Raw genomic sequence first — 27,844 nt, forward strand, 5'->3', positions numbered from 1 at the left:
GATAATTCTCCCTCTTTGAAATATTGCTCCTCGCCTTGCTGTCTCCTGCCCTCTGACTTGTCTTGATTCCTATCCTGTCAGGATTAAGTTATGATCCTTTTCTGGAATTATAGCTTGCCAGACCTCCCAGTATCCTTGCCCCCCCCCCCCCGCCCCTTTATCTGTTTCCCCTATAAAATTATATACTCAGGTAATGTATTCTGTTTGCAAACCCTAATTAGCTAAACCCTATATAAATTCCCTGCCTCAATTTATCTGCACTAAATGCTTGGACAAGACTCTCATGTGGTCTGCTAGTCTAAACTCTCCATGTTAAAGATTAAAAACCAATCTCTGTCTTCTCAGTTTCTCTAGTATTACACTCTATGCTACTGATTTGTCTCATTAATTCTTTTTCCAGATTCAAAAAGTCTAAAGGGTATGCTCTGGAATACCTCAGAAAAGTATACAATTCATTGAAATTCTTTTTAACCAACCTGGTCCCCATCCCAACATAGGATCAGGGAAATCTCTTTGTCTATGAACTAATCTTCCCTCTCTTAACTTTGAACTATAAATTTATAGAATTAGGCAAAAATCACCATAAGTGGCCAACTTATTTATTAGTGCTACTTTGTTGTTATTAAGCCACTTTCAGTCATGTCTGACTTTTCATGACCTCATTTAGAGTTTTCTTGGGAAAGATACTGAAATGAGTAAATTGAGGCAAATACAGTTAAGTGATTTGTGCAGGGTCACACAGCTACTAAATGTCTGAAGCCAAATTTGAACTCAAAAACATGAATCTTCCTAACTCTAGTCTGGCACTCTATCCACTGTGTCATTCAGCTGTCCATTAACAATATAAAATAACATAAAATGAAGGCAAACATTTAAATATAATATTCTATCCTAGGGCTTATAGATAGGGTCATTTTTTTTCTCCCCTTTTCTCCTAACTAATCTAAGGAAGGGTTTGTTGAAGAAAGGGACTGATTTAAACTCTAGATATAAATTTCCCTAACACTACTCTGTCCTGGGAAAGTTGAGGTAAGAAAAAATGTTGTTCACTAGATCATTCCCTGCAAATAACTGTCACAGGTGATGGTTTAGTCTAGTCCCCATTGTAGGTTACTTTTGCCTTTGCTCTGCATATGTCCACCCACAGCTTGCTTTTACTTTTCTGACTCCCCTGTCTTGTTCTTCCAGGGAGGCCCAATAGCATTCAGAAGCACAGCCTTGTTTTGATCTTAGGCAAGACAGGGACAGATGTGTGATGTCAATAATCTAACAAGGGATACTAAAAGGAAGGCATCTTTTGTGTGAAGCTTTCTTTAACCCCACATAACTGGGAACTTTTGTCCTGTATGTCAGTAATCCTGGCTCAGTTATTGGATCAGAAGACTTTATCCACCTAGCTGAAGACACCAGTAGAATAACATCATTAAAACTAGCTGAGGCATTTCAATTCAACACTATTTAATGGGCAGCTTTACTCTGCCAACCACTGTACTTTGTTCTGGGAATACAATGACCCAAACAAGATAATCTCTGCCCTCAAGGAATTCATATTCTTTTGAGGGTAGGGCTACAAGAAGTCCACAGATAAATGCGAAATATATGCAAAATAATATAAAGCACACTAATAAATAATTGCATCAGGGAAAACTTCATGGAGGAGGTAGGAAAAGGAAGAGATAAGCAATTTACAAATATTTTCTTATATGATCCTCAAAAACAACCCTGAGGAGTAAATGCTTTTATTGTCTATTTTCTAATCGAGGAAACTGAGGTAAACAAAGATTTAGTGACTTGTCCAAGTTCATACAACTATTAAGTGTTTATATCTTAGATTTGAACTCATGTCCTTAACTCTAATCGTGGGGGTCCATCCACTGTACTACTGGCTAAGCCTTCAATAGAGCTTCAGTTTCTTAGAAATAAAAATAAGGCATCCCATGCATAGGTCCTATGCAGATTACATTGTTATGCCACAGTGTCTTTGAACTGTTCTACCTCAGTTTCCCTGCACTAGTTGTCCTGACTGAGTTTCCCCGAATTGTTCTATCTCAGTTCTGCCTCAACCCCTTTAGTTGTAAAACCCCACCTCTGGTCCATTAAGGCTGAGGATCATTTGCTCTAAGGTTATAAATTGTCAATTTAAGACTCAAGATAAGAGGGGGAGATCAGACTTCCTGACTTTTTCTGTCCTCAAGAATTTACACTATCCCTCTAAAATATTCCAAGAGATAAGACTATCCTGGATACCTCATTGACATCTTTACTTCTGTTTATCCTGACATCCTGACTCTGGCTTTTAGTAAGAATTTTTGGCTCCCCCCCCATCCTGACAGAGCCAAATGGATGTGTGAAGAAGTTTCCCCGCTTCTGTCCCCTTCTTTGTCTAGTAAAAGGGATTTAAGGATTTGGGATTCTCCCACTGATTGCTGGATTCTTTGAGATGACAGTCTCATCCAGCCTTGGGACCAACATGGATCCATTGGTCCCAGTATATCTCCCCATTTAATAAACTATTGAATTGGTCTCTAATCTCTGTCTGGCTGGATACTTTGAGACTAGAGTCCTGTCCAGTCAATTATGCTCTCTAATTAATAAAATATTAAAAATTCTCTAATCTCTCTCCTGCCTCAGTTTCTCCGGCATTACAACATAAAATAGATTTATATTTTGATGTTAAAATGAATTCATTTAAACATTTTCAAATAACTCTTAAAAACCCAAGTCATTTTCACTGTAGTGATGAACTTACCAATTCTTGCCCTAAATGGAACAGTCTCATCTCACTCTGTTGAAGATTGCACAGCTCACATGTAAGCTCTCCAGTCCTTAGTTTTATACCATACATAATGAGCAATTATGACTAACGAACAATTAGCTACATTGATTGCAATAAAAGGATCGTTTTCATGTAGTATCATTGAGCTACCCACATATGGTGTCTACATTTTTTTTTGTTCTTTTCTCACTTGCTAATTCACAAAATTTGTTATTTGGCAATGACTGTCCTGTTCATTAAAGTGCATTTAGCAGGTTCCACTATATGAAGGTGAAAATTGTACTTAACCAGTTTTTGCAAACATATGGCCTGTTTCTGCAATCTTTACTGAAGCAAAGTGATCACAGATGAAGTCTTGGAGAGCCAAGTTCCTGTTGGCTTCTCTTCGACCCTCAGTTTTCCTTTAAGATGCTCTTATAAATTTTTTAATCACACTTGAATACTTAATCACATATGTGGTTAGCTAATGCTGACAATAAAAGAACTAACATTTGACTTATTCTTGGAAGAGGAATCATATAGTTTGTGCTCACATTATAATATACAGAAAATAGTTCTAGAAAGGATCCCCTGTTTTTTTAAAAAATTTTTTAAAAAATTTTTTTAAAAAAATTTTAATTATGAAATAAAATAAGCATTTCCACAATATAGTACAATAAAAGATGATTGCATATAAAACTACAAATCTACTATTTACACATCTTGCTATTCCTTTCAAATATACAACAAAATTATCTTGTAAGTTTTTTTTTCTCCCCTCTTCAATCCACTGTAGAGATTGCTACCATTGGACACAAATTTATTTAATATAGACTTCTATTCATTTCTTTCTTTGGATGCAGTTAGTTGTACAATCTTCACCAGAATGAGGTGAGGCTGTTCCAATTAGGGCAAGAGATGTTGAGTTCATCCATTCACTGCAGTGAAAATGAGCTGTGTTAAGGGTTATTGGAAAGTGTTTAAATGAATTCATTTTAACATCAAAACATAAGCTTATCATGTAACTTTTTTATCATATACCCTTAATAATTAATCTGGGTATTTAAATAACTGATTTGCTCACTTTAAAAAGGCTCACTTTTTTTCCATCTTAAAACCAATTCCAGATACTTAACAATGTGTGAATCTGGACAAGTCACTTATCCGCAATTGTTGCCTAAAGATTAAAAAAAAAAAAAAAAAAAAAAGATTTAGTCATGTATTTCCTTCAAAGAAAAATTTTCACAAGCACATACTATACTCTCGTTTCTCTCAGTCCAAAATTTAGAGAGAACCCTATTATGACCCTGATGGAGTTTATATCTGATAGAGAGATATAAGAAAGACACATTGAATGACAACAATATTCAGTATAATATAATATAAGTATAGTTTTAGATAGAGGGCAGAATGATTGTTCCATGGGAGGAATGAGAGCTATTAGAGACATTTTATATCTGTGTGATCTCAGGCTGTTACTAACCACAAGCAATGTGCCAAATTCTCAGTGTTTCTATACCAACATCTGCCTGATAGGTGTGCCTTCTTTTTGATTATCAAGGGAATGAAGCTGCAAGGAAGGAAGTGTGAAAGATAACCCTGGGGGACTGACATCTTTTAAAATTAATCAATGGTAGAAAACCACAGTGTCCCTGGTGTGTACGCTGCTTGGTGCTTCCCCATGTACCATTAATATTTAGGTCCTTTAGGACAGGCCCATTGCTCTCTTCAGTCCTGTTCTTAATGCAAATCACCAAAAACTTCTCCAGGGCTAAAGAAAACCTGATTTCATGTGGGTGAAATTCATATTCTCAGAGAAATTTCCTTATGTTTTTCCTCAGACAACAGCAAAAAACTCATGTTTCTAATCCCAAGGGTCTAATCTTGCCATCCAGTTACTGGGTGTGGCAAGACTGAACTCCATAAACACTGTAGAGTAAGCCAACAAAGTAAGGAAAATAGTGAAATGAATTATTGTTAAAGGAAAGGGGAAAAAGTCAAACTTGAATCCTACTGGGTACACTTTTATACATATATTTCAGAGTAGCATGCTGGAAAAAAAAGCATAGAGAAAAAATATCAGTCCTGGGTTCAAATCTTAGCTCTGAAACTTACTTAATTATAGCCACTAAGTGATACAGTGGATGGAGTGCCTGGCCTGGAGATAGGAAGTCCTTGTCTTGTCTGAGGCACTTATTAACTGTAACTCTGGGCAAATCACTTAATCCTGTTTGCCTCATTTTTTTCATCTGTAAAATGAGCTGGATAAGAAAATGGCAAATCATCCCACAGTATCTCTGCCAAGAAAATCAAAAATGGGGTCACACAGGGTCATACACAACTGAACAACACACGTATATCTCTATTCCCACCCACTTTTGACTGTTATCTCTACATTAGCAGGCTTTGTTTTTTTTGGCTTTTCTTTGTATCCTCAGAGTTTAGCATAGTGTCTGACACATAGAAGGCACTTAATAAAATTAAGCTGAGCAAAGATTGACCCTACTAGACTATAAATTTTTTGAAGTTAGTAATTGGATTTAATTTATCCTTACTCCATAGCACAGTATTTAGCATAATGCATAACACAAAGGGTGTTATAATTTTTTTTAATAAACGAAACCCACCTCTGAATTTCTAGCATCACTTAATGTCTAATTACTTCATTTAAATCTTAATCCCATACTGCTCTTGTCATTGAAGATCTATTTGTACACATTTCTTACTGCTAGAATTAAAATGTAAGATTTTTTTTGAAGGTTTGGATCCATGTATTATATTTTATTATTCCCTCAGAATACCTTATACATAGAAAGTTATTAAGAATGTATTTAATTGTGATCCCTGATAAGAACCCTTGTGGAGTGTTTGTTGTGTTTTGTTGTAAGTAACAATTTTTGTAATTGTTGTTGTTGTTGTTGTTCAGTTGTTTTTAGTCACACCCAACTCTTGGTGATCCCATTTGGGGTTTTCTTGGCAAAGATACTTGAATGGTTTATCATTTCTTTCTCCAGGTCATTTCACAGATGAGGAAACTGAAGAAAGTATAGTTAAGAGACTTGTCCAGAATCACACAATTATTAAGTGTCTCAGGCCAAATTTGAATTCAGGAAGATTTCTTCATGATTTTCAGCAGTCTATATCTACTGTGTCTCCTTAGTGGGTTCTGAGTATCAATTTTAGGAAAGACCTTTTCCCTTTCCAATATCCCTACCTAAAGTGCTGTTTCCCCTCATCCTAATCTGAGCATTGACATAAATATTCCATGTTGTATTTGAGTATTTACCAACATTTCATCCTTGGCTTTGCATTCTGAACTTTTACCCTTTCAGAAAGTTTCTTCTAGAAAATTCAGTTTGATCTTGTTCATTCCTCCACTGAATTCCCTTTCAGAATTTCTGCATTCAGTTTATGTGTGATATCCACAAGATTATAGGGGCATAATAAACAGATAAAAGAGATCTTAGAAATCACCTAGTCTAATCTATTCCCCAGCCTCTATTACAGATGAGGAAACTAGATGATCTACAGTTTTCTTTTAACTCTAAATTAATAATCCAGAAAGGATAAATGCCTTTCCAAGATCATAAAGCCAATAAAGGGCAAAGGAAGGATTTTGATGAACACTTGGTGTATTTCTTTGTTAAAAAAAAAAAGAAAAAATTGCCATTTTTTAAAATATGTATTCTGTCATAATAATTAGACAAGATCTTTGAAAGCTGGAGACACATTTCTTTCTTCTTCCTCTTTCCTCCTCTCTGTCTTCCTTCCTCTCCCTCCCTCCCCCAGCACCTCTAGTCACAGAACTAAGCATCTAATAGGTACTTAAGAAAATAAAATCTAGATTTGTGATTGTGTAGAAAGCTTCTGATGAGGAACTTTCTCTTCCAATGCAAATTGTTGCTGTTTTCTTCAACCTCAAAGGTTGAAGAGTTATTAGGGCAAGGGCAGTGAGATGTGGCTTGCCCAAGTTGTAGTGGTTCTGGTACTAGTGCTGCTGTTTTTCTTTTCTTCCTCCTTCCCTCCCTCCTTGTCTCAGGACTGCTTCTAAATGAACTCAATCAAATATAAGATGAGATGATTGAGAACATAGTGATAATAATAAAGTTATATAGCAATACACTTATTAATTCATCTTATTATTACTATAGCAACTTGTAGTTTACAAAATGCTTTACAAATATATTTCCTTTTATCCTTACACTGTAGGTGTTACTCATTATCCCTATTTACAGATGAAGAAATTGAGGCATTAAGTGACCCCATTGGGGGTTTTCTTGTCAAAGATAAAAGAGTGATTTTCCATTTCCTTCTCTAGTTTATTTCACAAATGAGGAAACTGAGGCAAACATCATTAAATGACTTGTCCAGGGTTATATAACTAATGTGTCTTTGGCAGGATTTGAACTTAGGTCTTCCTGATTCCAGTCCAACAATAGTTGCCTCTATTATTGATGGTATTATCAAACTATTAGTGTTTATTGTACAACTTAAAACTAGATCTGTGATTTCATCAGTATATAAAGTTATTGGTATGGGCCTCCCTCTTTCAATATAAATGAGTATCTTTTTCTGCAGCCTACTGTCTCAGAATGTCAGGGGTTAATGGGGAAGTTAATTAACTTGTCCAAGTATACAGAGCCAGTATGTGGCAAAGATGGGATTAGAACTCAAGTCTTCTTTAAAGTAGGGTCAACTTTCTGTCTACTCTACCACACTACTTCCCTAACATTATAATAGTTTATTATCTTATTATTTGCACAACTATAAATAATATTTGCATAGTGCTTTAAAGTTTGCAAAGCATTTGACATGCATTATTTGATTGGAACTTCACAAGAACCCTGTAAAGTAGGTACTAAAGGTATTATTTATACCCATTTTACAGATAAGTACAGTGAGACTCAGACAGGTGAAAGTGATTTGCCTATAGTTTTTCAGCCAATAAATCTCAAAGGTGGCATTTTCATCCAGGTCTTCTTTACTTCAAGTCAAGCACACCGTCCACTACAACTGACCCAACAGCAGATGAAAAGATAGCTCTGTGTTTAGTGCTACCAGTGTCATCTTTCAAGCCAGCTCATTTAGTCACAAGCTCACTCTTCTATCTCTGATCTTTACCCAATGACCTAACAAGAAAAGCTATAAAGAGGGACATATGATTAACACAATGCAATTTTATACCAGCCCAGTCTTGGGGAAGATACAACTTACTGCTCCTGCAAATGTCAAATAGTCTGTTGCAGATAAACTAGCTTACCCAGCTGTCACTCACTACCTGAATCATTGGCACAAATTGTCATCCTGCCTCCTTTCATGGAGCAAGCAATTAAAAATGATGAGGGTAAAGGGTTAAACCTGAAAGAAAACTAATGAGGGATCCGCAATACTTTTCCTTTCATTGGGTATTTGATGCAACTTTCAGCATAAGCTCCCGATGAGCCTCACTGAACATGTCTACAGGATATGTATTTTTTTAAAGGAATTTTTTTTTCACCACCCTGGAAAAAAATGATAGATGTGGGACTGTGCTGTTTATCTGAAATCCTAATTACGGATGCTACATCCTTTGAATATTAAAATCATGCAGCGTTTCTTGGATTTCAAACTGGCCAAAGAAAGAAGCTACAAATCCTCAGAGATCTGAGCTTAGCAAACAGACGTTTTTAATTCCAGATTTGCATCAACTGCAAATTATATAAATTTAGAGATTTCTAAGAGAAAATACCATCAGACATACTACAAGCTTTACCTTCTTTTTTAATCCAATTAAATATTTTTTAGATATAGGGGATTTCTAGATTTTAAAAGATAGCATTTAAATTTCACAGAACTTTGAACACAAAAGGTGCTCAATAAATATTATCTTGTCAATTAATAAAAAGAAAATCAAGGTCTGTTAAAATATTATTTCTTTGTTGTTGTTCAATTATTTTTCAATTATATCCAACACTGTATAACCCCATTTGGGGTTTTTTTGGTCAGAGATACTGGAGTGGTTTGCCATTTTTTCCTTAAGCTCATTTTATAAATGAGGATACTGATGCAAACAGGGTTCGGTGACATACCCAGGGTCACTCAAATAATGTTTGAGGCTGATTTTGAATTCACAAAGATGAATTTTCCTTATTCCAAGTCTAATGCTCTATCCACTGCACTAAGTTCCCTGACAAAGATTATTTTCCTCCTATAAAAATGAAAGTATTTAACCAGATGATCTCTAAGATTATTTTCTAGTTCTGAATTACACTGATTCTAAGAATTGCTTAAGTACTTTGCTTCAATGATTCTGTGTATAAATGTGATGATTTCTATGAAGAAAGAAAATACTTTGTACACTATAAATCACTATTTAAATTCTTCAAGAGACTATTATTATGTAACACCCCACCCAATTATAACACATTCATTGAAAATAGTGCTTTTCACTACTAAAAATGGTGTTTTGTCTATTTACTTACTTAAACAGGAAGACCCAAAGATTGTGTGTGTGTGAATGTGTGTGTGCATGTGTACACAAACATTCACATATATAAATGTGTTTATATATACATAATTATATATTTTATATAATTACATTACATGTGCATATATATTTATATATATGCATATAAATATAGCAATACATTCTGTATGTGTATGTGGGTATATTCCTCACCCAAATTCGCCTTTGCAATACTTAGAATCTTAATAATTGATGGATATATCTAAAAGATAAATCAAAAAGTTACTATCTGCTGGGCCCTTATCTCAATTCAGTGAGCGTTCATTGTCTTCTTGGTACTCAGCAAATTCAAAACTCTGATAATTCTGTAATAATAATCATAATAATGATAATGATAGTTATTTTTAAGGCTTGTCAAGGTCTTTTACTGTCATCACTGTAAAGCAGGTAATACATACATTCCCCTGGGCATTTTGTTGAAGAAACTGAAGTTCAGAGAGATAAATGATTTATCCAAGGCCACACAATTACTATATGGCAGACCTAGGATTCAAATTGTGACTTCAAATCCAGCGCTGATTCTAACTGTATTATAAAACTTCAATTGAACACAATATTGAAATAGAAAACAAATTTAAACCTTCATTTTTCCCTCCACTTGGAGTAATACTCTTGGAACTCTGTGCTTAAGGAACAAAGAATTGGAGATTCTTTTATGAAGTTAATAAAGAGTGGAAGGGAATACTTTTTTTTTTTTTTTTAAGAATTTAAGATCACTAATCAGGACTTTGAAGGAATCTTTGGGATTTGTACTTAATAGAGGGTCATCCTAAGCAACAGAGGCAGAATGGATCCTATAAATAATACAAATCACTGCTGGTGAGTGGGTGTTGAGGTGGACTCTGGAATAATATATAGAGAATAACATTTTTGTATCAGGGCCTGGAAATGCATTACAGTGGCAGATGGCTGGCCAGGTGCTGTGTGTTCTTTATATGGGAGAGATGACATCCAAGTCTGAGAAGAAGAGACATGGAATGTCTGATCATCAACCCATTTGCTTTCCTTTTATCAAATTGTGGTGGTGGGGGGGGGGGGAGAGGGAAACATACAAAGAAGGGGGAGAGATCAATCATTGCAGCTAAAATGAATTTTTAAATACTGAAGGATTTTTTTTCCTTCTCTCTAACAGAGTTCAGGCTTTCTAGAAGGTGTCCAACCAATAATATTTCTGCAAATTTATTTCTTGCTTGTGCAGATCATGCTGAATAGCTATTCATTCAGATCATAGTGAATGACAATTCTAACTGCCCAAATATTTCATCAGAACTCGGACATATTTCAATGGTATGGCAAAAGGAAGGCAAAACCATCAGCTGAATAAGCCAAAGGAGAATGAATAGAATATTTGTCATCTTCTGGCATGTCTGATCACTGAGTATTGATGTTAAGTCATTCAATTGGATCCAACTCTTCATAATCCCATGGACCATAGAATGCCAATACTGTCCTGGGATTTTTCTTGGAAAGGATGTTGGAATGGTTTGCCATTTGCTTCTCCAGTGGATTAAGGCAAACAGAGTTTAAGTGACTTGTCCAAAGTCATGCAATGAAGTGTCTGAGGTTGGATTTGAATTTGGGTCTTCCTTATTCAAGGTCCAGTGTTCTATCCACTGACCAACCTAGTATCATCCAATTACTGAGCCAAACTATTTTAGATCAATTAGTAGAACTATTGTAAAATTAAACACCCAAAGAATATCACATAATCTCAGACATCATCACACCTAGTCTGTGCAGAGTAAGAATCTCTTTTACAAAATCTCTGAGAGGTGGTCATCCATCTTCAACTGAAGACTTCAAGGGTTAAAGAACTTACTACTTTCCAAAATAGCCTCTTCCTTTTTAGATTCCTTTCACAGTTAGGAATAAAAAGCTGACTTCTCAGACCTTTGAGCGATTTGATCTCAAAATCTCTGATTTACAGATCCAGTGCTTTTGCCCATGAGCTCCAACTTTGACTACTTTCCTGAGCTCCATTGATTCAATTCAATATTTCTGAAGTCCTTTACCATGTTCAAGTACTGAGAGAGAACAAAAATTTAAATATGACACAAGCCCCTTGTGGTCATTGTTATACTTTAATAGGAGACATTATACACATACAACCTTAATATAAAACTATACACTTTTAATGCATAAAAGATCATTAGGTAGCACAATGGATAATGGATCCCTGGACATGGAGTCAAGATGACCTGCTTCAGTCATTTACTAGCTGTTTTTGTTATTATTCTTCCTGCTTTGTTTTCAAAGAGGACTCATGACATTTTGAGGATATGTGACCCTGGGGAAATTATTTTTAATCTTTATCTCTGGTTCCTCATCTATAAAAGGAGGGACAAATGAAGGAAAGGAGGGAACATAAGCATTTATATAGTACCTTCTACCTGCCAAGCACTGTGCTAAATAAACACTTTACAAATATTTTCCCATTTGTTCCTCACAACAATTCCTGCATGGTAGGTGTTGTTATTTCCTCCTCTTTAAGCTGGGGAAACTGAAGCAAAGATTAATCGACTAGCCCAAGGTCCCATAACTTGTCAGTGTCTGAGGTCAAATTTGAATTCTGGTCTTCTTGACTCCAGCCTAGTGTTCTCTCCATTGTACCATTTAGTTACCTATCTAATGGGGATTAATAATAGCATCTATCTCACTGGATTTTTGTAATGATAATCATCGCTTAATATCTATGGTAGGCTTTGAGGTTCTGATCAAATGTGATAAGATTCAAAAAAATGCTTTGGAGGCCTTAAACACTATATAAACATAAACTATTATCATCATTATTATAATTATCAATACAAGAAAAGTGCAAAAAGTGGTATAAGTGAGGACCAAAGAGGAGGAAAATGATTTCAAATCAGAGGAGCAGCTTCTGGAAGAAGGGAGCACAAAGGCTGGACCTTAAAAGACAGATAAAGTTAACAGGTGAATTTCATGAAGGGGATAGGAACTAAGAATATGATATGCACAAGGAGAAGCCTGAGCAAAGGCACATAAGGCAAGACCAGAGGAAATATACAATGAAGGCCAAATGGTCCAGTTTGGTGGGACTGTAGAGAACATATAAGAGCTGTTTCTGTTATCTCTGTGGTATTATCCCACATTGAGAGGGATCAGGATTACCCAAGCACTCTAAATCTGCATCAGGCCACTGGAAAAGAGAAGAGGAAATGTACCAATTGCAGAACAGAAGGGAGAAAAGCACATTTTGGCAGCTCCGTGCCCTCTACATTCTGACACCATCAGATTTTTTTTTGCAGATGCTGCTTCCAGGGTAGGAACTGATAATACACCCAAGTAATTACCACGTGCCGGCTGGTTGAAAGAATAGAATAAATATGTAGATAGGTATGTATTTAATGTACATCAGGAAAGTGCTGATATGCTAGGTGCAGCAAGAGAAAACAACCCAATTATACAGGATGGATGTTGGGTTTTGTACCCTTGCTAAATTTGACAGAGGGCAGGGTCAAGGCATCTGTGCAGGACTGCACTCATGCTTGCAGCAGGGGAACATTTCTCCATGTTTAATTCAGATCAATGTAGTGGTTACCTTCTGCAACTGAGAGGAGGAAGAGAGAGCAGACTTTGACTGTGCATATTTAAACAATTAGATTTAATTTCTCTCAGGATTCCTTCTGTCTCTTGTCAAGTTTGTTTTAAACTAATGGAAGTAATTAGCAAACCACAGAGAGACGTCATGCAACAGGTAGCAATTTTGAGATAACAGAGAATAAAACCGGACACAGACACACAATTCTAGAGCATAAAACCAGAGAAATGTTTTTTTTTTTTTTTTTTTTTTTTTTTTATTTCAAACATGTTTTAAAATGTTGAAGAAACTGACTATGGCCTGCACTGAATTCATGCAACCAATAAATTATTCCTGAAGATATTAATTTCCTTTGTCCTATGAAATTTATTTTGGGAAGAATCACCAGATTGAGATCTGGGAGACCTGGGTTCTACTTCTATGTCTGCTGCTCATTGCCTTAAGCAAGTCATTAAACTACTTTAGTCCTGAGTTTCTTCATTGGAAAAATGAGAGGCTTAGGTTAGATGGTCTCCAAGGCCCCTTCTGGTTCTTCTGTTTTACAATATTTTCCTATTTATAAAGTGCAGCGACCCACTGGAACCATAGAAATGTCTTGGCATTACTGACGTACATATATTTCATGAAATGTAGATGCCATAAGAATATTTCTGTCACTAAGAAAATGCTGGGAAATAGATTATGGTTGGGGGGTTGAAGGAAATGAGGGTTATATCAGAGTGGTGCTCTGAGGCTTTTTGTTTTGCTATGAATAAAGGTCATATTTCTGTAAATACCCATAGAAAGTCAAAACATGTTTCAAATTTTAGCTGTCCATGCCATCCTCAGATTTTATTTCCACTTATAGCATCTATGGTGAACCAGAATAAAAAAAAATAACTTGTTTGCAACATTTGGAGATTTCATTTAATTTATTTAGAAAAATAAATTGAAGAATGAAGGATCCCATAGGCTTATTGTGATTTTTTTTTCTTTCAGAAGACTGAGAAAGAAATTAGAAAATCAAATATAACTGTATTAGGAAAGGAATTAACATAAACTATTGAGTTTCCTTTTCACCTTGGGTATCTATAGTGCTGGGCATAGAGTTTAGTGGTAATTTTCCCCCATTGGGGATATTTTATGAGCAAGACATCTCCAAATATATAATGACACTTCTCTTTACCATAAAATCACATCCTCCTTAAAGTCATTGCTAAAAAGAATACAAAGAATCTTCAGTTACACAGAATGCTTAGGAAAAAAAGATTCTTGGCTCATTTCATTTTCTGGGTAACTGAGGACTAAGCAGAAAGCTTTTCCTAATTGATTTTTTTTCTAAACAATCTCAATTATCAACCCTTTCTTAGAAAGTCCAGTAATTCATTCTCTCTTTTATAAGCACAGAGATCATCTGCAGACTTTCCCAGATCAAGATTCTAAAACTCAGAATTCATTGTGTAGTGCTAGAGATAAGAGATGATGATTTAATCTAAGGATAAAGCCTAATGAATAGAGAGCTAGACTTGGAGTCAGGAAGATAAGAATTATAATTTTGCTTCAGATGCATACTAGCTGTGTGATATATGGCCATCAGCCTCAGTTTCCTCATCTTTAAAGTTAGAGTACTAATCTACCCCGCAATGTGTTTTTAGAATCAAATGAGATAATATATGTAAACATATTTTACAAATCTTAAAATGCTACATATTGTTCTATATAACATATGGATTATATATTTTAAATTTCCATTTTTTTAAAAAAATCTGCAACATAAGCCTGTTTTCTTGAGATTTACATCCTTATCCTAAATGTTGAATTCATAAAACCAGAAACATTTCAGAAGAACATATAAGGACATTTTAATAAAGTATTCCCACTAAATACTGCATAATTAAGATATTACTGAGTGGTAGACTTGGAATGATAGAGAGCTAGGTTCAAATACTGCTTCAGATTCATATTAGTTGTGTTCTCAGAACCACTTTATACTATTAAAACTATCAAGGTCCTCCCAAAGAATTTCTTTTTAGGGTCGTTAGTCTATTGATATTTGCTGCATTCGAAATTAAAACCTTGAGATTATTATGAAAGTAGTTTTGATTTCTTGAAAAGATCTCTAGGAGTTAGTGGACCATACTTTGAGAACTATTACCCTCACTTAAGATCCATCTCCCTATCTTAAAAATCCTTGCTCTGCTTGTTCCACATTGTTCCATTTACCTGTAAATGCTCCTTTCTTAGTCTCTCTCTATTCCAATATTGCTATCTATCAAAGCTTAATTCAAGAGCTACTTCTTCCAAGAAGTCTTCCCAATTTTCTGAAGTGTTGACAACACTACATTTATTTGAATTCCTACATTGCTTAATTCAATTTAATTCAGCATTTAATAAATACCCACAGAACTCTGTACAAAGCAAGGTGTTGGGCACTGGGAAGACAAAGACAAAATATTCTCCAACCCCTGAAATTTTTTTCTAATTGTTGAAGATGTCTGATTTCATTAGTATCAAAGACCCCACTAAGAAGAATCATTTTCCACTCATGCAGATAGGTAGCATTCATTTTCTTAAATTGTTGTCTGGGGTTACTGAGAAGTTAAATGATTTTCTCAAGATAAATCAACTTATATTTCAGAGAGAGGATTTAAACTTATATTTTCCTAACCCTATGGCCATCCTGTGGCCAAACTAGTTACATTATATAATGTAACATTTAGTCATAGACCATCTTCAGTCACATGATTCACACATTAGTCCCCCAAAACACAGGAAGCTCTTTAGGATCCATAGCTATATCATGTTCTGTTACAAATGTAACACAATCCTAAGGACATACTAGGTTGTCTTTGAATGCAAAGATCGCAGAAAAAGCACTGGCATAAGGTAAAGTTTTCTATTCACCAGCGATGCAAATGAAAGCAATTCTGGGAGGGAGTGTGGTGCAGTAGAAAGAACACAGCCCTGGGAGACAAAAGATGTGGGTTCAAATCCATGATCAACCATTTACTAGTTGTATGACTTTGGATGAGTCAACCTCATGTTTCTAAACTTTAATTTCCTAATTTTTAAAGTGAGAATTATAATGTCTATCCTGTCTGCATTTTTGAAGATCAAATGAGGTAACATGTCAAAATGCTTTATACATGTAAGGTAGTATAGAAGAACTATAGCAATGACATAAGATTAAATACAAACATTCTGAATTTTGAAAAAGAGGAAGAAAGTGGATAGTTAGATCACCAACCTGTAATGTAATGCTTATTAATTCCTGGTAAAGTTATAGAATGGATTCTTTAAAAGTATTATTTGTGAGGACATAACTATAACAACTACTGAATTTATGTAGACCTAGGTTTTGGGAACCTAGGTGGCACAATGGATAAAGTATCAGCTATAGAGTCAGGAAAATGAGTTCAAATTCTGCCTCACAAAAATGTCTAGCTATGGGTACTGTACAAGTCATTTAGTGTCTTTCTGCATTAGCTTCTTCATCTGTGAAATAGGGATAATAATAACACCTATTTTGAAGGGTTTTTGTAAGGATCAAATGAGATAACTTAAATAAAACACTTTGTAAACCTTCAAGAGTAATATCAATGGTAGATGTTATTATCATTACTACCATTATTTTGCAAAGTTCTTTGTACACATTTTCTCACTGGGTCCCCACAACAGTCCTGCAAGGTTGTTGCCATTTTTATATCCATCTTAAAGATTGGGAAGCAGATACAGTGAAGTCAAGTAGCTTTCTAAAGGTTGCAGGGCAAATAAATGTCTGAAGCAGGATTTGAACTCAGCTCTTCCCAACTCCAAGTCTGATGCTCTGTTTAAATTAATCTTGTTTTCTTTTTTGATGTGAATTCCAGACATAGATCAGGAAATGCCATGGATCTAAAAAATTTCAGCAATACATTCAACTATATAAAGTCCTCAGGAATAATGTAGAGATATGTAGACTAGATGATGGTACAGATTAGAAAGATTCAGAAATGGGTAATATATCACTGTGAACCTAAAATCCTCTCTCTAGTACAGTGTTTCAGGGTTCTGTTGTTGAACCTGTTCTAGCCAATATTTAATCAGTGATTTTGATGAAGGCAATGTATTATCAGAAAACAGAGGTGGGCCTGTAATGTAGCAAGAAGGGAAAATATACAGTCTGTGTACTGTATTACTGTTCACAAAATATTAAAAAGATCTAGAGGAAAATTTCCTCTAGAGGAAAAGTATTATCTATAGAAGATTTATGGAAATACAGAGACAATAATTACAAAGGATGGGTTATAATTTGTTCCAGTAGAAGTGCCTACACAAGTGAGATCTAGGACCAGTTGAAGTATTGATTGAAGTAATAGGTTGTCTGTATATCAAATTTGTGAATGACACTAAGCTGAGAGGAAAAGTGAAAAGTGGGGTGACAAGTTTTCTATAGGTTGGGACAATATGTTGAAGTGAAGAAGGCGATATTTTAAAATATATTTTGTATTTTCATTACCCAGTGCATCTCTTCCCCATCTCAGAAAACTAGCCCTTATAAACAAACTTTTAAAAAAATAAGAAGAAAAACAATTCAGTAAAACTAACAAATATTTTGGAAAAGTCTGGCATTATATGCAGTGTTTCACACGCATAGTCCCTACAACTCTGTAAAAAAGTAAAGGGAAGTAGTACCTTCTAATAACTTCTTCAGATCCAACTTGATAATTCTATAGCATTCAGTTTAGATTTTTTTGTTGTTTTGACTTTCATTTTCATTTACATTATTGTAGTCATTATGTATTACTTTGCAATATATATACTCTTTGTATCAGTTAATCTAATTATGATTCTTTATATTCATCATAATCAATATCTTATCTTTCCTTAATTACCCTCCAGTAAATATCATCTATTTTGTTTTCATTTCTTCGCAACCTTTTTAAAAAAGCCCTGCTGCTACATATTTTGGAGTATATGAGGTTTTTCTTTTTGGCAAATACCCCTTTTAAGATATATGCTTTACAGTAGAACCTTTGGGTCAAAGGGATGAGCACTTAAGTTGTTTTCTTCACATAATTCCAAATTGCTTTCCAGGATGGTTGAATCAATTTACAATTCCACAAAAATAATATTCGTATATCTTTGTCTGCAATCCTTCCAACATTACCTCTTCCCATCTTTTGCCATCTTTTTAAATTGCTAGATGTATGGTGAAACTTTAGTTTAAATGTGTACCTTTCTCATTAAAAATGAAATGTAATAGAAAAATATTTATAATCATGGATTGGGGTCTAAAATTCCCCCAATTTTACAAGTATAAGATGAAGAAAACATGACTAGAAAAGTCATTCATGCCCTAAAAATTGAGGGAATTTAATGAACTATTAAGCTTAATATGCATGCATCAGCAAAACAATGTAGCAGCTAAGTCCTATAACAATAATTGATTATTGATCATTTCAAATTGGATATCCTGAAGACATTTTACATTTAAAATGTTTAAAACTGAATTTGCATTTTCTGTCAAATCCTTTCCTCTTCCAAACTTTCTTATTCAGTCAAAAGCATTACCATCCTTCCAGTGCCTCAGCTTCATGAACTCAACCTTATACTTTGCTCTTTATACACATATCCAATAAGTACCAAATCTTCTCTATTCTATTTTAAAAATGTCTCTCATATCCAATCCCTTTTTTTTCAATGTATACAATTATCAGGAGAGTTAAAACTTTATCATCTCTCACCTTGATTGTAGTAACATATTCTAATTGGTTACATAGCCTCCAAATTTTTCCAAACACCACACTGCTGCCAAAGTAAATTTTCTTAAATACAGATATAACTTCCCTACACAGTCAGTTTCTATGGCTTTCTGGAGACTCTAGTATAAAACACAAACTCCTCTGTTTGGTTTTTAAATCCCTGTACACTTGGTTCCAATCCATATTTCCCAACCTCATTGAATATTATTCTCCCTCCTTCCCTCTGTGATTGAGCCATGTTGGTCCTTTTTCTCTTCCTCACTCAGGGCTTTCCTTTTCCCATCTTCCCATGCCTTTTCATTGACTACCTCTCATGGCTGAAATATACTCTCTCCTTGTCCTTACTTCATGGAGTCCATCACTTCCTTTAAGATGCAGTTAGTATATCTTCTAAATGAAGCTTTATCTGATTTCCCTATTAGTGTACTCCCAAACTAGCTTGTATTTAACTATTTGCCTACATTTTAATTTATTACTTAATTCTCTACATAAGCATATGTATTTATGCACATATAAATGTAGAAAGTATACACTCATGTGCACATGTACACACATCTTTCTATACACACACACACACACACCTTTCCCCATTATAAACTAACTACAAGTAGGGCTTGTATCATTCATTGTACTTGTATACTTAGAACCTAGAAGAGCTTGTCACATATGAGGTACTTAATAATATATGATTGGTTGAAAACCACCTTAATCTTCAACTATTTTAATAGAATTATCGTTTCTTTGTGTGGGACTGATAATCCTCTTGTCCACTGCCATCAATAGACTAATTATGTTTGTGTTCAATTCTGCGTGCTTCTTTTAAGAAAGGGCAGCAAGGTGTCACAGTGCTGGATTTCAGGAAGTTAACTTCCTTAATTCAAAAACATACATATATGTATGTGTACATGTATATATGCACACAAACATTTTGGTCTATGCCATAGAGATTCATTCATTCTACAAATAATTTTTGTGTCTTTGGATAAGGATTATTTATGGTAGTTATTAATGATGGCATTTACCAAAGTTATAAAATCTACCCCAGCCACAAGTTGGAATCAATGTCATTGCTTAGATCTTTAAGGTTTCTAAAGTGAAAAGCTAGGCAAACCAACACATGTGGTTTCATGACAAGAGGATAACCAGTGAAGCTAAGAAAACTAGCATCTTTTCTGACAGGCAGGCAGTGGATGTGGGCCATGGGTCTAGAAGAAATCTGCATCTGCAGGGAAGTAACTTCATCACTGTGCCTTTGTGAAATTTGCGGGCCTGTTGCCATCTCTAAGCTCTGCCACTGGACTGAATCAACCAGTGTCACACATCCCATCAAAGAGGAGGACAAAGGCTCCCGTGGCACATTCCTGGAACTCAGCCACTCCACAGGCACTGGAGCAGGGACCACAGAAAGTCAATCCAGTAGTCCTGCTGTGAGAAGAATGGGTAAAAGCAGAATACCCTGGTGGACTAAAGGAGGGCAGACACATAGCAGGTGGTCAGCTCAAAGAACTCCGGGGTGACACTGAATCAGGGCCTTAGGCCCCCCTGCACAACTGAGAAACCAGCTGTAGCTGACAGTGCTGACAGATTGGCATGCTGTTGGGGCTGGGGGGAAAGGAGAATGGAAGCAGGGGGTTTTGAGTGCAGGCAATCCACAGCTCACAGAGGATGAAAGATAATTCCATAAGCAGCTTTAGACCTTGTGGGCAAAGGCCTTGGCTGCTTACTACAGGCCAAACTCCACAAACAGAATGGTAACAGGACCTAGATTAGCTTGTTCAGTCCCATGGTAGGCTATGTTTCATTGACACATAGGATATGCATCTGTGTAAAAATGCATATCCTATGTGTATACATGTATAATAACATGAACATATAAATATAGCACAACATTCGTCCTTCCTCAATTCCATGTAAGTATATAGGTGAATTTTGATTTTTATCACCAGCATGATCCCCCCAAAAGAGATATAGATATGCTTGTATGCATGTGTGTTATATACACATATACATGTAAAATCAAGTTCTGTTCAAGTTTACCAGGGGAACTCTCTTAGGCAAATTCCTTTTGTACCTTTTAAAAGGTGATAAATTGTTCCATCAAGTGAATAATTCCAGTTTTTTTGTTTGTTTGTTTTGCTTTTGGAAAAGCAAAACTCATATATTTCTATACATTGGATTTCCTTAAAGGGAAGCATACAGTTTTTATCACAGGATCATAGTATTTAAAACTTAAATGAAGCTAGAGATAACTAGTCCTACCCTTCATTTTACAGATTTTTCTCATATTCCATTTTCCTCCTGAGACACACAGAGAGGAAAATGAATGACCCAAGCTCATATAAAGTAAGTAGCATAGCTAAAGTAAGAGGCTTGATTCTCTGATGCCAAATTCAATCTTCATTGCTGACTCTCTAGGGCTGGTAGAAACACTTTGTTATGCCAGAGGTCTGCTTTCCTAGAACAAAAGATTTTATTAATGTATTTTGCACAGATTTCACAGCAATCATGTAACTGTCATGTTCCTGTCAATGACAGTATGGTGTCAGAAGTGATTGATCCAGTCAGTTTGTAGTTGACTTTAATTTGTTTACTGTTGGGAAAGGGAACTATCAGAGCATTTCAAAATTCATCTCTCCCTTGAAAAAATGTAATTATTTCCTCATTAAGAAGCAAAAAAATCTTTCTCTTTTACCACCTCTCATTGGAGTCACTATTTTCAACTTGTTCCTTAAAGGGTCTGTTTGTGGAACTCTGTGAACCCTAATTGTGCTTAAGCCCAGGAAAAAATGACAATAGTCATTTTCTCCATATTTAGAAATATTTGTTTCCTTAATGGTAGAGGTAAAATTCAGAGGTACCTGGGAATGTGTCAGAATTCGGGGCAACCTATCAAAGATTGATTACTTTAAGGAAACAATAAAAAGTGAAATTTAGGGAGAGGAGACCCTTTCTCCAATAAGCAGTAGTGCTTTTTTGAAATTTTAAAATAAATATGCATTTGATGACCCAAAAAATTGCTCAAAAACATCCTCCTATCATTATGTCTTAGATCCTAACATTTTTTATAAATAATAGATAACTTTTTAGCCACTGTGGAGCTTGGGGATTTTTTTTTTTTTTTTTATCAAAGCAATGTGATACTGGCTATGGATGCCTCATAATTTACTGCCACATTCCATGGTAGCTTCAAAAATTTATATATATATATATATATATATATATATATATATATACTAATGTGATTTGAATGAATGTACAACTTAGAAAAAATAAACCACTCTTTCCATAACAGAGATAAAAATGGGTTCAATCCTGAAATCATTAAGAAGTGTGCTATCAATTCTGTTGCCTAATTAATGTTTTGGAAGCAAAGCTGTATGAGCTGCTCCCAGCAGTGTCAATGGAATATCTGCTTTAATTCTATATTTTCAATTAACCAGTAAAGTGCTTTCCCATCCTTTCTCTTCTCCTCTTCCCCTTATTCTCCAGCCGCTGCCTATGCTCTGGTCTGGCCCTGTTGGAAAGTCTTGTGCATTGCATTTTGCAGCAGGCTTCAGAATTGTGTAATGGCTCTCATTAGCGAAGTAAGCCGAATAATCACTAAGCATGGGATTACAGTTCTCCTTTGGTGGTCTGCCTAATATCATTTAATATTTCTTAGATTGCATTCCCCCTCCTCATTTAAAAAAAAAAAAAAACATTCTCTACATTTGGCCTTCTCTTGGAACAAGCCACAATAATTAAGGGTTTTTAGGTTATCCAATTATCGTGAAGAGAGGTTTGCATATGGTAAGCAGACTTTTGAAGCAAGGAATATATTTCAGGTAAAAAATACCCACCCTGCAGTTAATAGCCTCCAGTTGAATTCTGAGATCATAATGACAAGAGAGAAATCCATTTGTAGAAATGGAGAACAGCTGTGTTTTAGATATAATGAAACTCTATCAGGTGCCCCCCTCATCTTGCTTTTTTAAAGCAGCAGCCAGTTCCTCTGAGTATGAAGATAAAAGACAATACCTTCTTGAAGGTCAAAATAACAGCTAAACCACCTTCCCCCTTCATGTTTTTTGAGATCTTAAACATGCCAAGGAAAAAATAAAACCTGTTAAGATGCATATTTGATTTGTGTGTGTATGTGTTTTTGTTTTTTTCTGTTGTTTTCTGATCAAGAGTTATAGCATGACATATCTTCTTTTTTTTTTTCAACCTCTCTTCTAGTAAAATTCAGCAGCTGCAGCAGTACTAACGGAGTGGAGTATGAGACCAATAATTTGGACTTCAAAGTGGGGGCTGATGGGACAGTTTTTGCTGCCCAGGACATGCAACTCATCCCTAGACAGATTGCATTCATGGTGACCGCATGGGACTACCAGGCCATGGAGAGATGGGATGCAATAATCCGATTATTGGTAGGGGAAAAGATTTCCTCCCACTCAATTCATAAGGTAAAGGAAACAACTATGTCATGTGGTAGAATAGTTGCATGAATTTGTCTGGCATGGTTTTTGTTTCCTAAAGAAAGAGCTAGACAGTTGAAATATTACTGTGATCTCTTTTACACAATAGGGGCAAAATCCCTTTAAAAGTTTCTTAAAGGTTTTTTTAGTCTGTTTTCTTTCACAACATCACAAATCTAGAAATATGTTTTGCATGGCTGCACATGTATAAACGTTACCAAATTGCTCGCTGTCTTAAAGAGGAAGAGGGGTAGGAGGGAGGGAGAGAATTTTGATCTTAGAAATTTTAAAACAGGTATTAAAAATTGTTTTTACTGGAAAATAAAATAACATATTAAAAAGGTTTTGCATGGGACTAGGGAATGAAAGTAATATAAATGGAAAATGTCATGTAGAAAAATAATTCTTTCACAAAAGTCACTCTGTTTCTGTTCTATTATCATGAGTGTCCAATTTAGCAATGATGGATAACATATTGATTAGAATAGCCTGAGGTTTTCAATAATAGATCAATATCAATGAAGGAGTAGGGTGGTTAAGGCTGGAAAGAAAAAGACTCAGGAGAATTAGTAATCATCTTCATTAAAATGAAGGGCTATTTCTTGGCTTTTTTGGTAAGTATAAGTTCTGATTTTCCTGAAAGATTAGCCAAAAAAAAAAAGGGGGGGGGAGGGATGTAGGAGTTAGAAGTTTGATATTTGAAAAGAAAAATTCTGGTTATAATAGCTACCTGATAATAGCAATGTGGTACATTAAAAGACTGTGAGAGCTCCTTACATGATTTTTGAAATAATGACAACCCCTGACATTTGCATAATATTTTAGAGTATTATTTAGAGTATCTTTTTATCAACATTATTCCATTAGATTCCTAAAACAACCCATTGATCTAAGTAGGCCAGGAACCATGATCTTTCTTCTCACTCTGCAGTTCTAAAATCATCTTTATTTTGCAGAGAAAGGCTTGAAAGCTCTAGGATGTTGGGTGATTTGCCCAAAAGTTCTTGGCTAAAAGGCATTACTTTGTATTCCATATGTATTTATAATAGGGTGTTCTTAAATTTGGGGAGTCATGGACCCCTTTGATGGTCTGGTGAAACTTATAGATCCTTTCACAAAATGCATCAAATAAAATATGTCGTATCACAAAAGAAGCCAATTATATTGAATTATCAAATAAAATTAGGAAGTTCATAGTCCCCAGGACAAGAACTTCATTGATGAGGATGATGAGGATGATTTATAGTTGTATAACACTCTGAGAGTTAGAAAATGCTTTCCTCACAATAAATCTATGAATAGGAAGGATCAGTAATATAAGCCCTATTTTATGAATGAGAAAGCTAAGGATCAAAAACCTTTTGTTAATGATATTTACTTATATGCACCCCATACATGTGCATGCGTGCATGCACACACACACATATACATAAACTAGTTAGTTATAAGCAATATTGCTTTCAAAAAGGAAAAACATACTTTGAAAAAAATTAAACAGAAGGATATGCCCTATAATTGTTTTTATTCTTACTGGTATGCAGGCATATATTATGTTGTATTTTGACCCTAAAAAAAAAAGTTTAAAAATGGGGAAAAAAAGTTTCTATGGCTAATAAGCATCACATTTGGGATTAGGATATAAATATTCTTATTTTTCTAATCCAATATTTTCCCCTTCTTCTTAAACTGTCTTCTCTAAAAGAATAGGCCAATCAACTTTCCTACAAATAATTGGGGGGGGGGGGAATAATTCCATGTGCAGACAATAAGATAAATAGGTTTTTTCATTGAAGTCTCTTTCAACATTTGTTTCTTTTGGGTGGGAGAGAATGTGCATGCATGAAATAGGAAAGTATATGTCCACAATTCCTAAATCTGGAATCTTCCTGAGCACCAGATGCCTGTGTGACAATGTGGACTTTATATATAAACTATGGTGATACTTGCAGCCCTATTGAAATCCTCAGATAAAAGGCATTAATTGAAAATATAATGACACCTTTTATTAGTTGTGTTAATGAAATGATTTCTGATGCAATTAATCACTTGCTCCTCTGTTGGAAGGTGCAAATGACTTGATTATGATTGCAATTATCCTTTCTAAGTACAATTGCTTGCACCTATAATCTTGTATGAACACCAGCACCAATATTGCCTTCAACTGAAAAGGCCAGAAGCTAAGCACAAAATGTAGATTCATGAAAGAGTTGTTATCCCAGTCTCTGGAAGGAAAAAGCAGGACTCAAATTTTAGTTAGTAGCATGGAACAATTGAATATAATGGGTTAAAGGTAAAGGGAGAATAAGCAGAATCTCCTGCTTGCATGCTGCTGAAAGATTACTTCATTTCTTAAATCCATGATTTCATTAGCATGGCAGCTCCTTCCATTGACATAGGTCTCAGTTTCTCAGTATCCTCAGGAGAGAGCTAAAATATATGTGTATATATATATGCATATGTGCACACATATATATATGTACACACATATACCCTGTACGTTCATATACTAAAATCAACAGGCATCTTATCATTATGTCCAGTTCTTTGCTACAAAAAAGTGTTGGTATGAATAATTTGGTTTATATGGGATCTTTGTTCTCTTTGGGGCATATGCCCAGCAGTGAGATCTATGAGTCTATATATATATATGTGTGTCAGTAAAATTCCCAATTTATTATCATGATGATTATACTAATTTATAGATCCACCAAATTTGAAGGTCTTTTCGTAGCCATTCCTTAAATGCTTCATTCATTAAAATACTCCTCTCAAAAATATTCCAATAACACCCTGTATTTTATTGTATCAAATCTACATGTCTTTGCTGGTTTTAATCAAGGCTCTTCACAATCCAAGAGACAACCTTGTTTCCTACTGCTCTCCAAGAGGTACATTCTACTTTAGTCAAAGTTGTCTTCTCATTACCCATATCACACTCATGTCTACTTTCTTGTCTCTGCTTATATTGGACCAAAGGAATGAACATCACCTCTTCTCTCTAACTTCTCTTCATCCCTCAAGGACCTCAGCCTACATAATCTACCTTGACCATGTCTGCAATTAATGATCTTATCCTCCTCTAAACTTCTTAGCATGCAATATAGGAATTAATTATAAGTATCTTCTTAAATACTTATAATAACAGTATTATTAACTGTTGTTTCATTTCTGCTTGACACATATTACCAAAAATCATGTTGAGAACTCTTTCAAGGAGGGGATCTATTTCTTCTGAACCTTCCTCTCCCCTATATATTATCTACTAAAGAACTAAAAATGTAGTAGGTTCTAAATGACTACAATAACAATGACAGGACTGTTTGTATCTGAATTACTTAAAAATATGAAAAAGATCATTATTATGACAATTATTAATTGGGAGCATATAGGTGGTACAGCAGATAGAAAACAGAATCTGGAATCAGGAAGTCCTAAGCTCATTCCCTACCTCAGACATTTAATAAATGTTTGACTCTGCACAAGTCATTAAACTTCTCTTTTTAAGTTTCTCCATCTGTAAAATAGGGGGACAGTAATAATATATATCTCCAGGTGATTGGTGGGAAAGTCAAATAAATTAATATATGGAAAATGCATTATAAACCCCAAAGTTTATCATAAATGTTGCTATTATTAATTATATTATATGCCATACAATGTAGTAGTATACTATATGATATATACACTATCATTACAAAATTAGAAATAGATCTTAGTAGATATAGACAAGGGCTTTCATGAATCATTCTTTATCAATGGTTCACAACTCCAAAATAACATATTGCAGGGCAATGCAGGGCAATCAAAAGAAATTAATTTCAAACCTTCATCCAGATTAGGTTAAATGAGAAGTGAGATTTAGAAGCTTACTAAATTGTAGAAAGGAAATAATTGAACAATCTCATGTCACTGATGATCACTTCAGAGACTCGCCCCAATAATAAAATAGATGACAAAAATAAAATCAGTATCTTAAATAATTTGCAAGAAGAGCTTGGCATATTTAGGGCTTTTGTAAAGTCCTTTTTGAATATACATTCTTCCATAATATTTGGCCAAAAGTGTGAAAAAGTAGTAGAATTTGCCCATTATAGTATAAGTAGCCATTTTTGCCATGGTAAGAACTACAGGAGGAAAAAAGGACAGACAAATCGTTTGCAAGACATATCCTTAGCATTACATGTCAGACACTTGCTATCTTCTGTAAACTAATAGCACATCTCTGTGCATCAAATACAGAACTTTCCACATATTCTTAAAAATAGAATTCTATAAACAAACTGAATTAGTCATTCTAGATAGAGGTATTGCCCCCAAATCTTTGAACATTACATTGATCTACAAAAATTGAAGAATGATGCTTGTAGTAGCTGACATTGTACCAAAAACCTCATCATCTTCAAGCCACCTAGAATGAAAAATTTTCAAAATATAGAGAACTAGAAGAAGAAATCAAAATTGTATAGGAACTAGATAAAAGTATAGATCATCCCTATCATCTTTGCTGCAACTAGAACTGTCTCAAAGATACTTTTAATGCTTCACTGAAATTCCAGGAGATATATCCCAATACTTTTCTTTAATAAAAAAATAATTATTTTATTTACTTGTGCCTAATTCATAGAAAATTAAATATAAAAGAATTATAGCAGGAGAATGACTTGTCAAAGGAACATTTCCAATTGAATATGATCAAAAAAGATGAGAACAACAATAACTACTACTACTACTACTATATTTTTCATAATAATAATAATCAATATGGCATTTCATTGTTACAAAGACTTTATAGACATGATGTCATTTCAAATAATCCTATGAGGAAGACTGGGTTATTTTCACTTT

General features: G+C 34.8%; 1 protein-coding gene across 1 annotated transcript in view; it reads left to right on the forward strand.

Annotated features, from left to right (window-relative positions):
- CDH4 (cadherin 4) overlaps positions 1 to 27,844 on the forward strand; it is a 1,212,105-nt gene that overhangs the window by 752,391 nt on the left and 431,870 nt on the right. The window contains exon 3 of the mRNA XM_031949243.1: positions 22,761 to 22,987. Coding sequence (XP_031805103.1) covers positions 22,761 to 22,987 — 227 coding nt within the window. The remainder of the gene's footprint in view (positions 1 to 22,760; positions 22,988 to 27,844) is intronic.

This window comes from Sarcophilus harrisii, chromosome 2, assembly GCF_902635505.1.
Source record: "Sarcophilus harrisii chromosome 2, mSarHar1.11, whole genome shotgun sequence".
Classification (NCBI taxonomy): domain Eukaryota; kingdom Metazoa; phylum Chordata; class Mammalia; order Dasyuromorphia; family Dasyuridae; genus Sarcophilus; species Sarcophilus harrisii.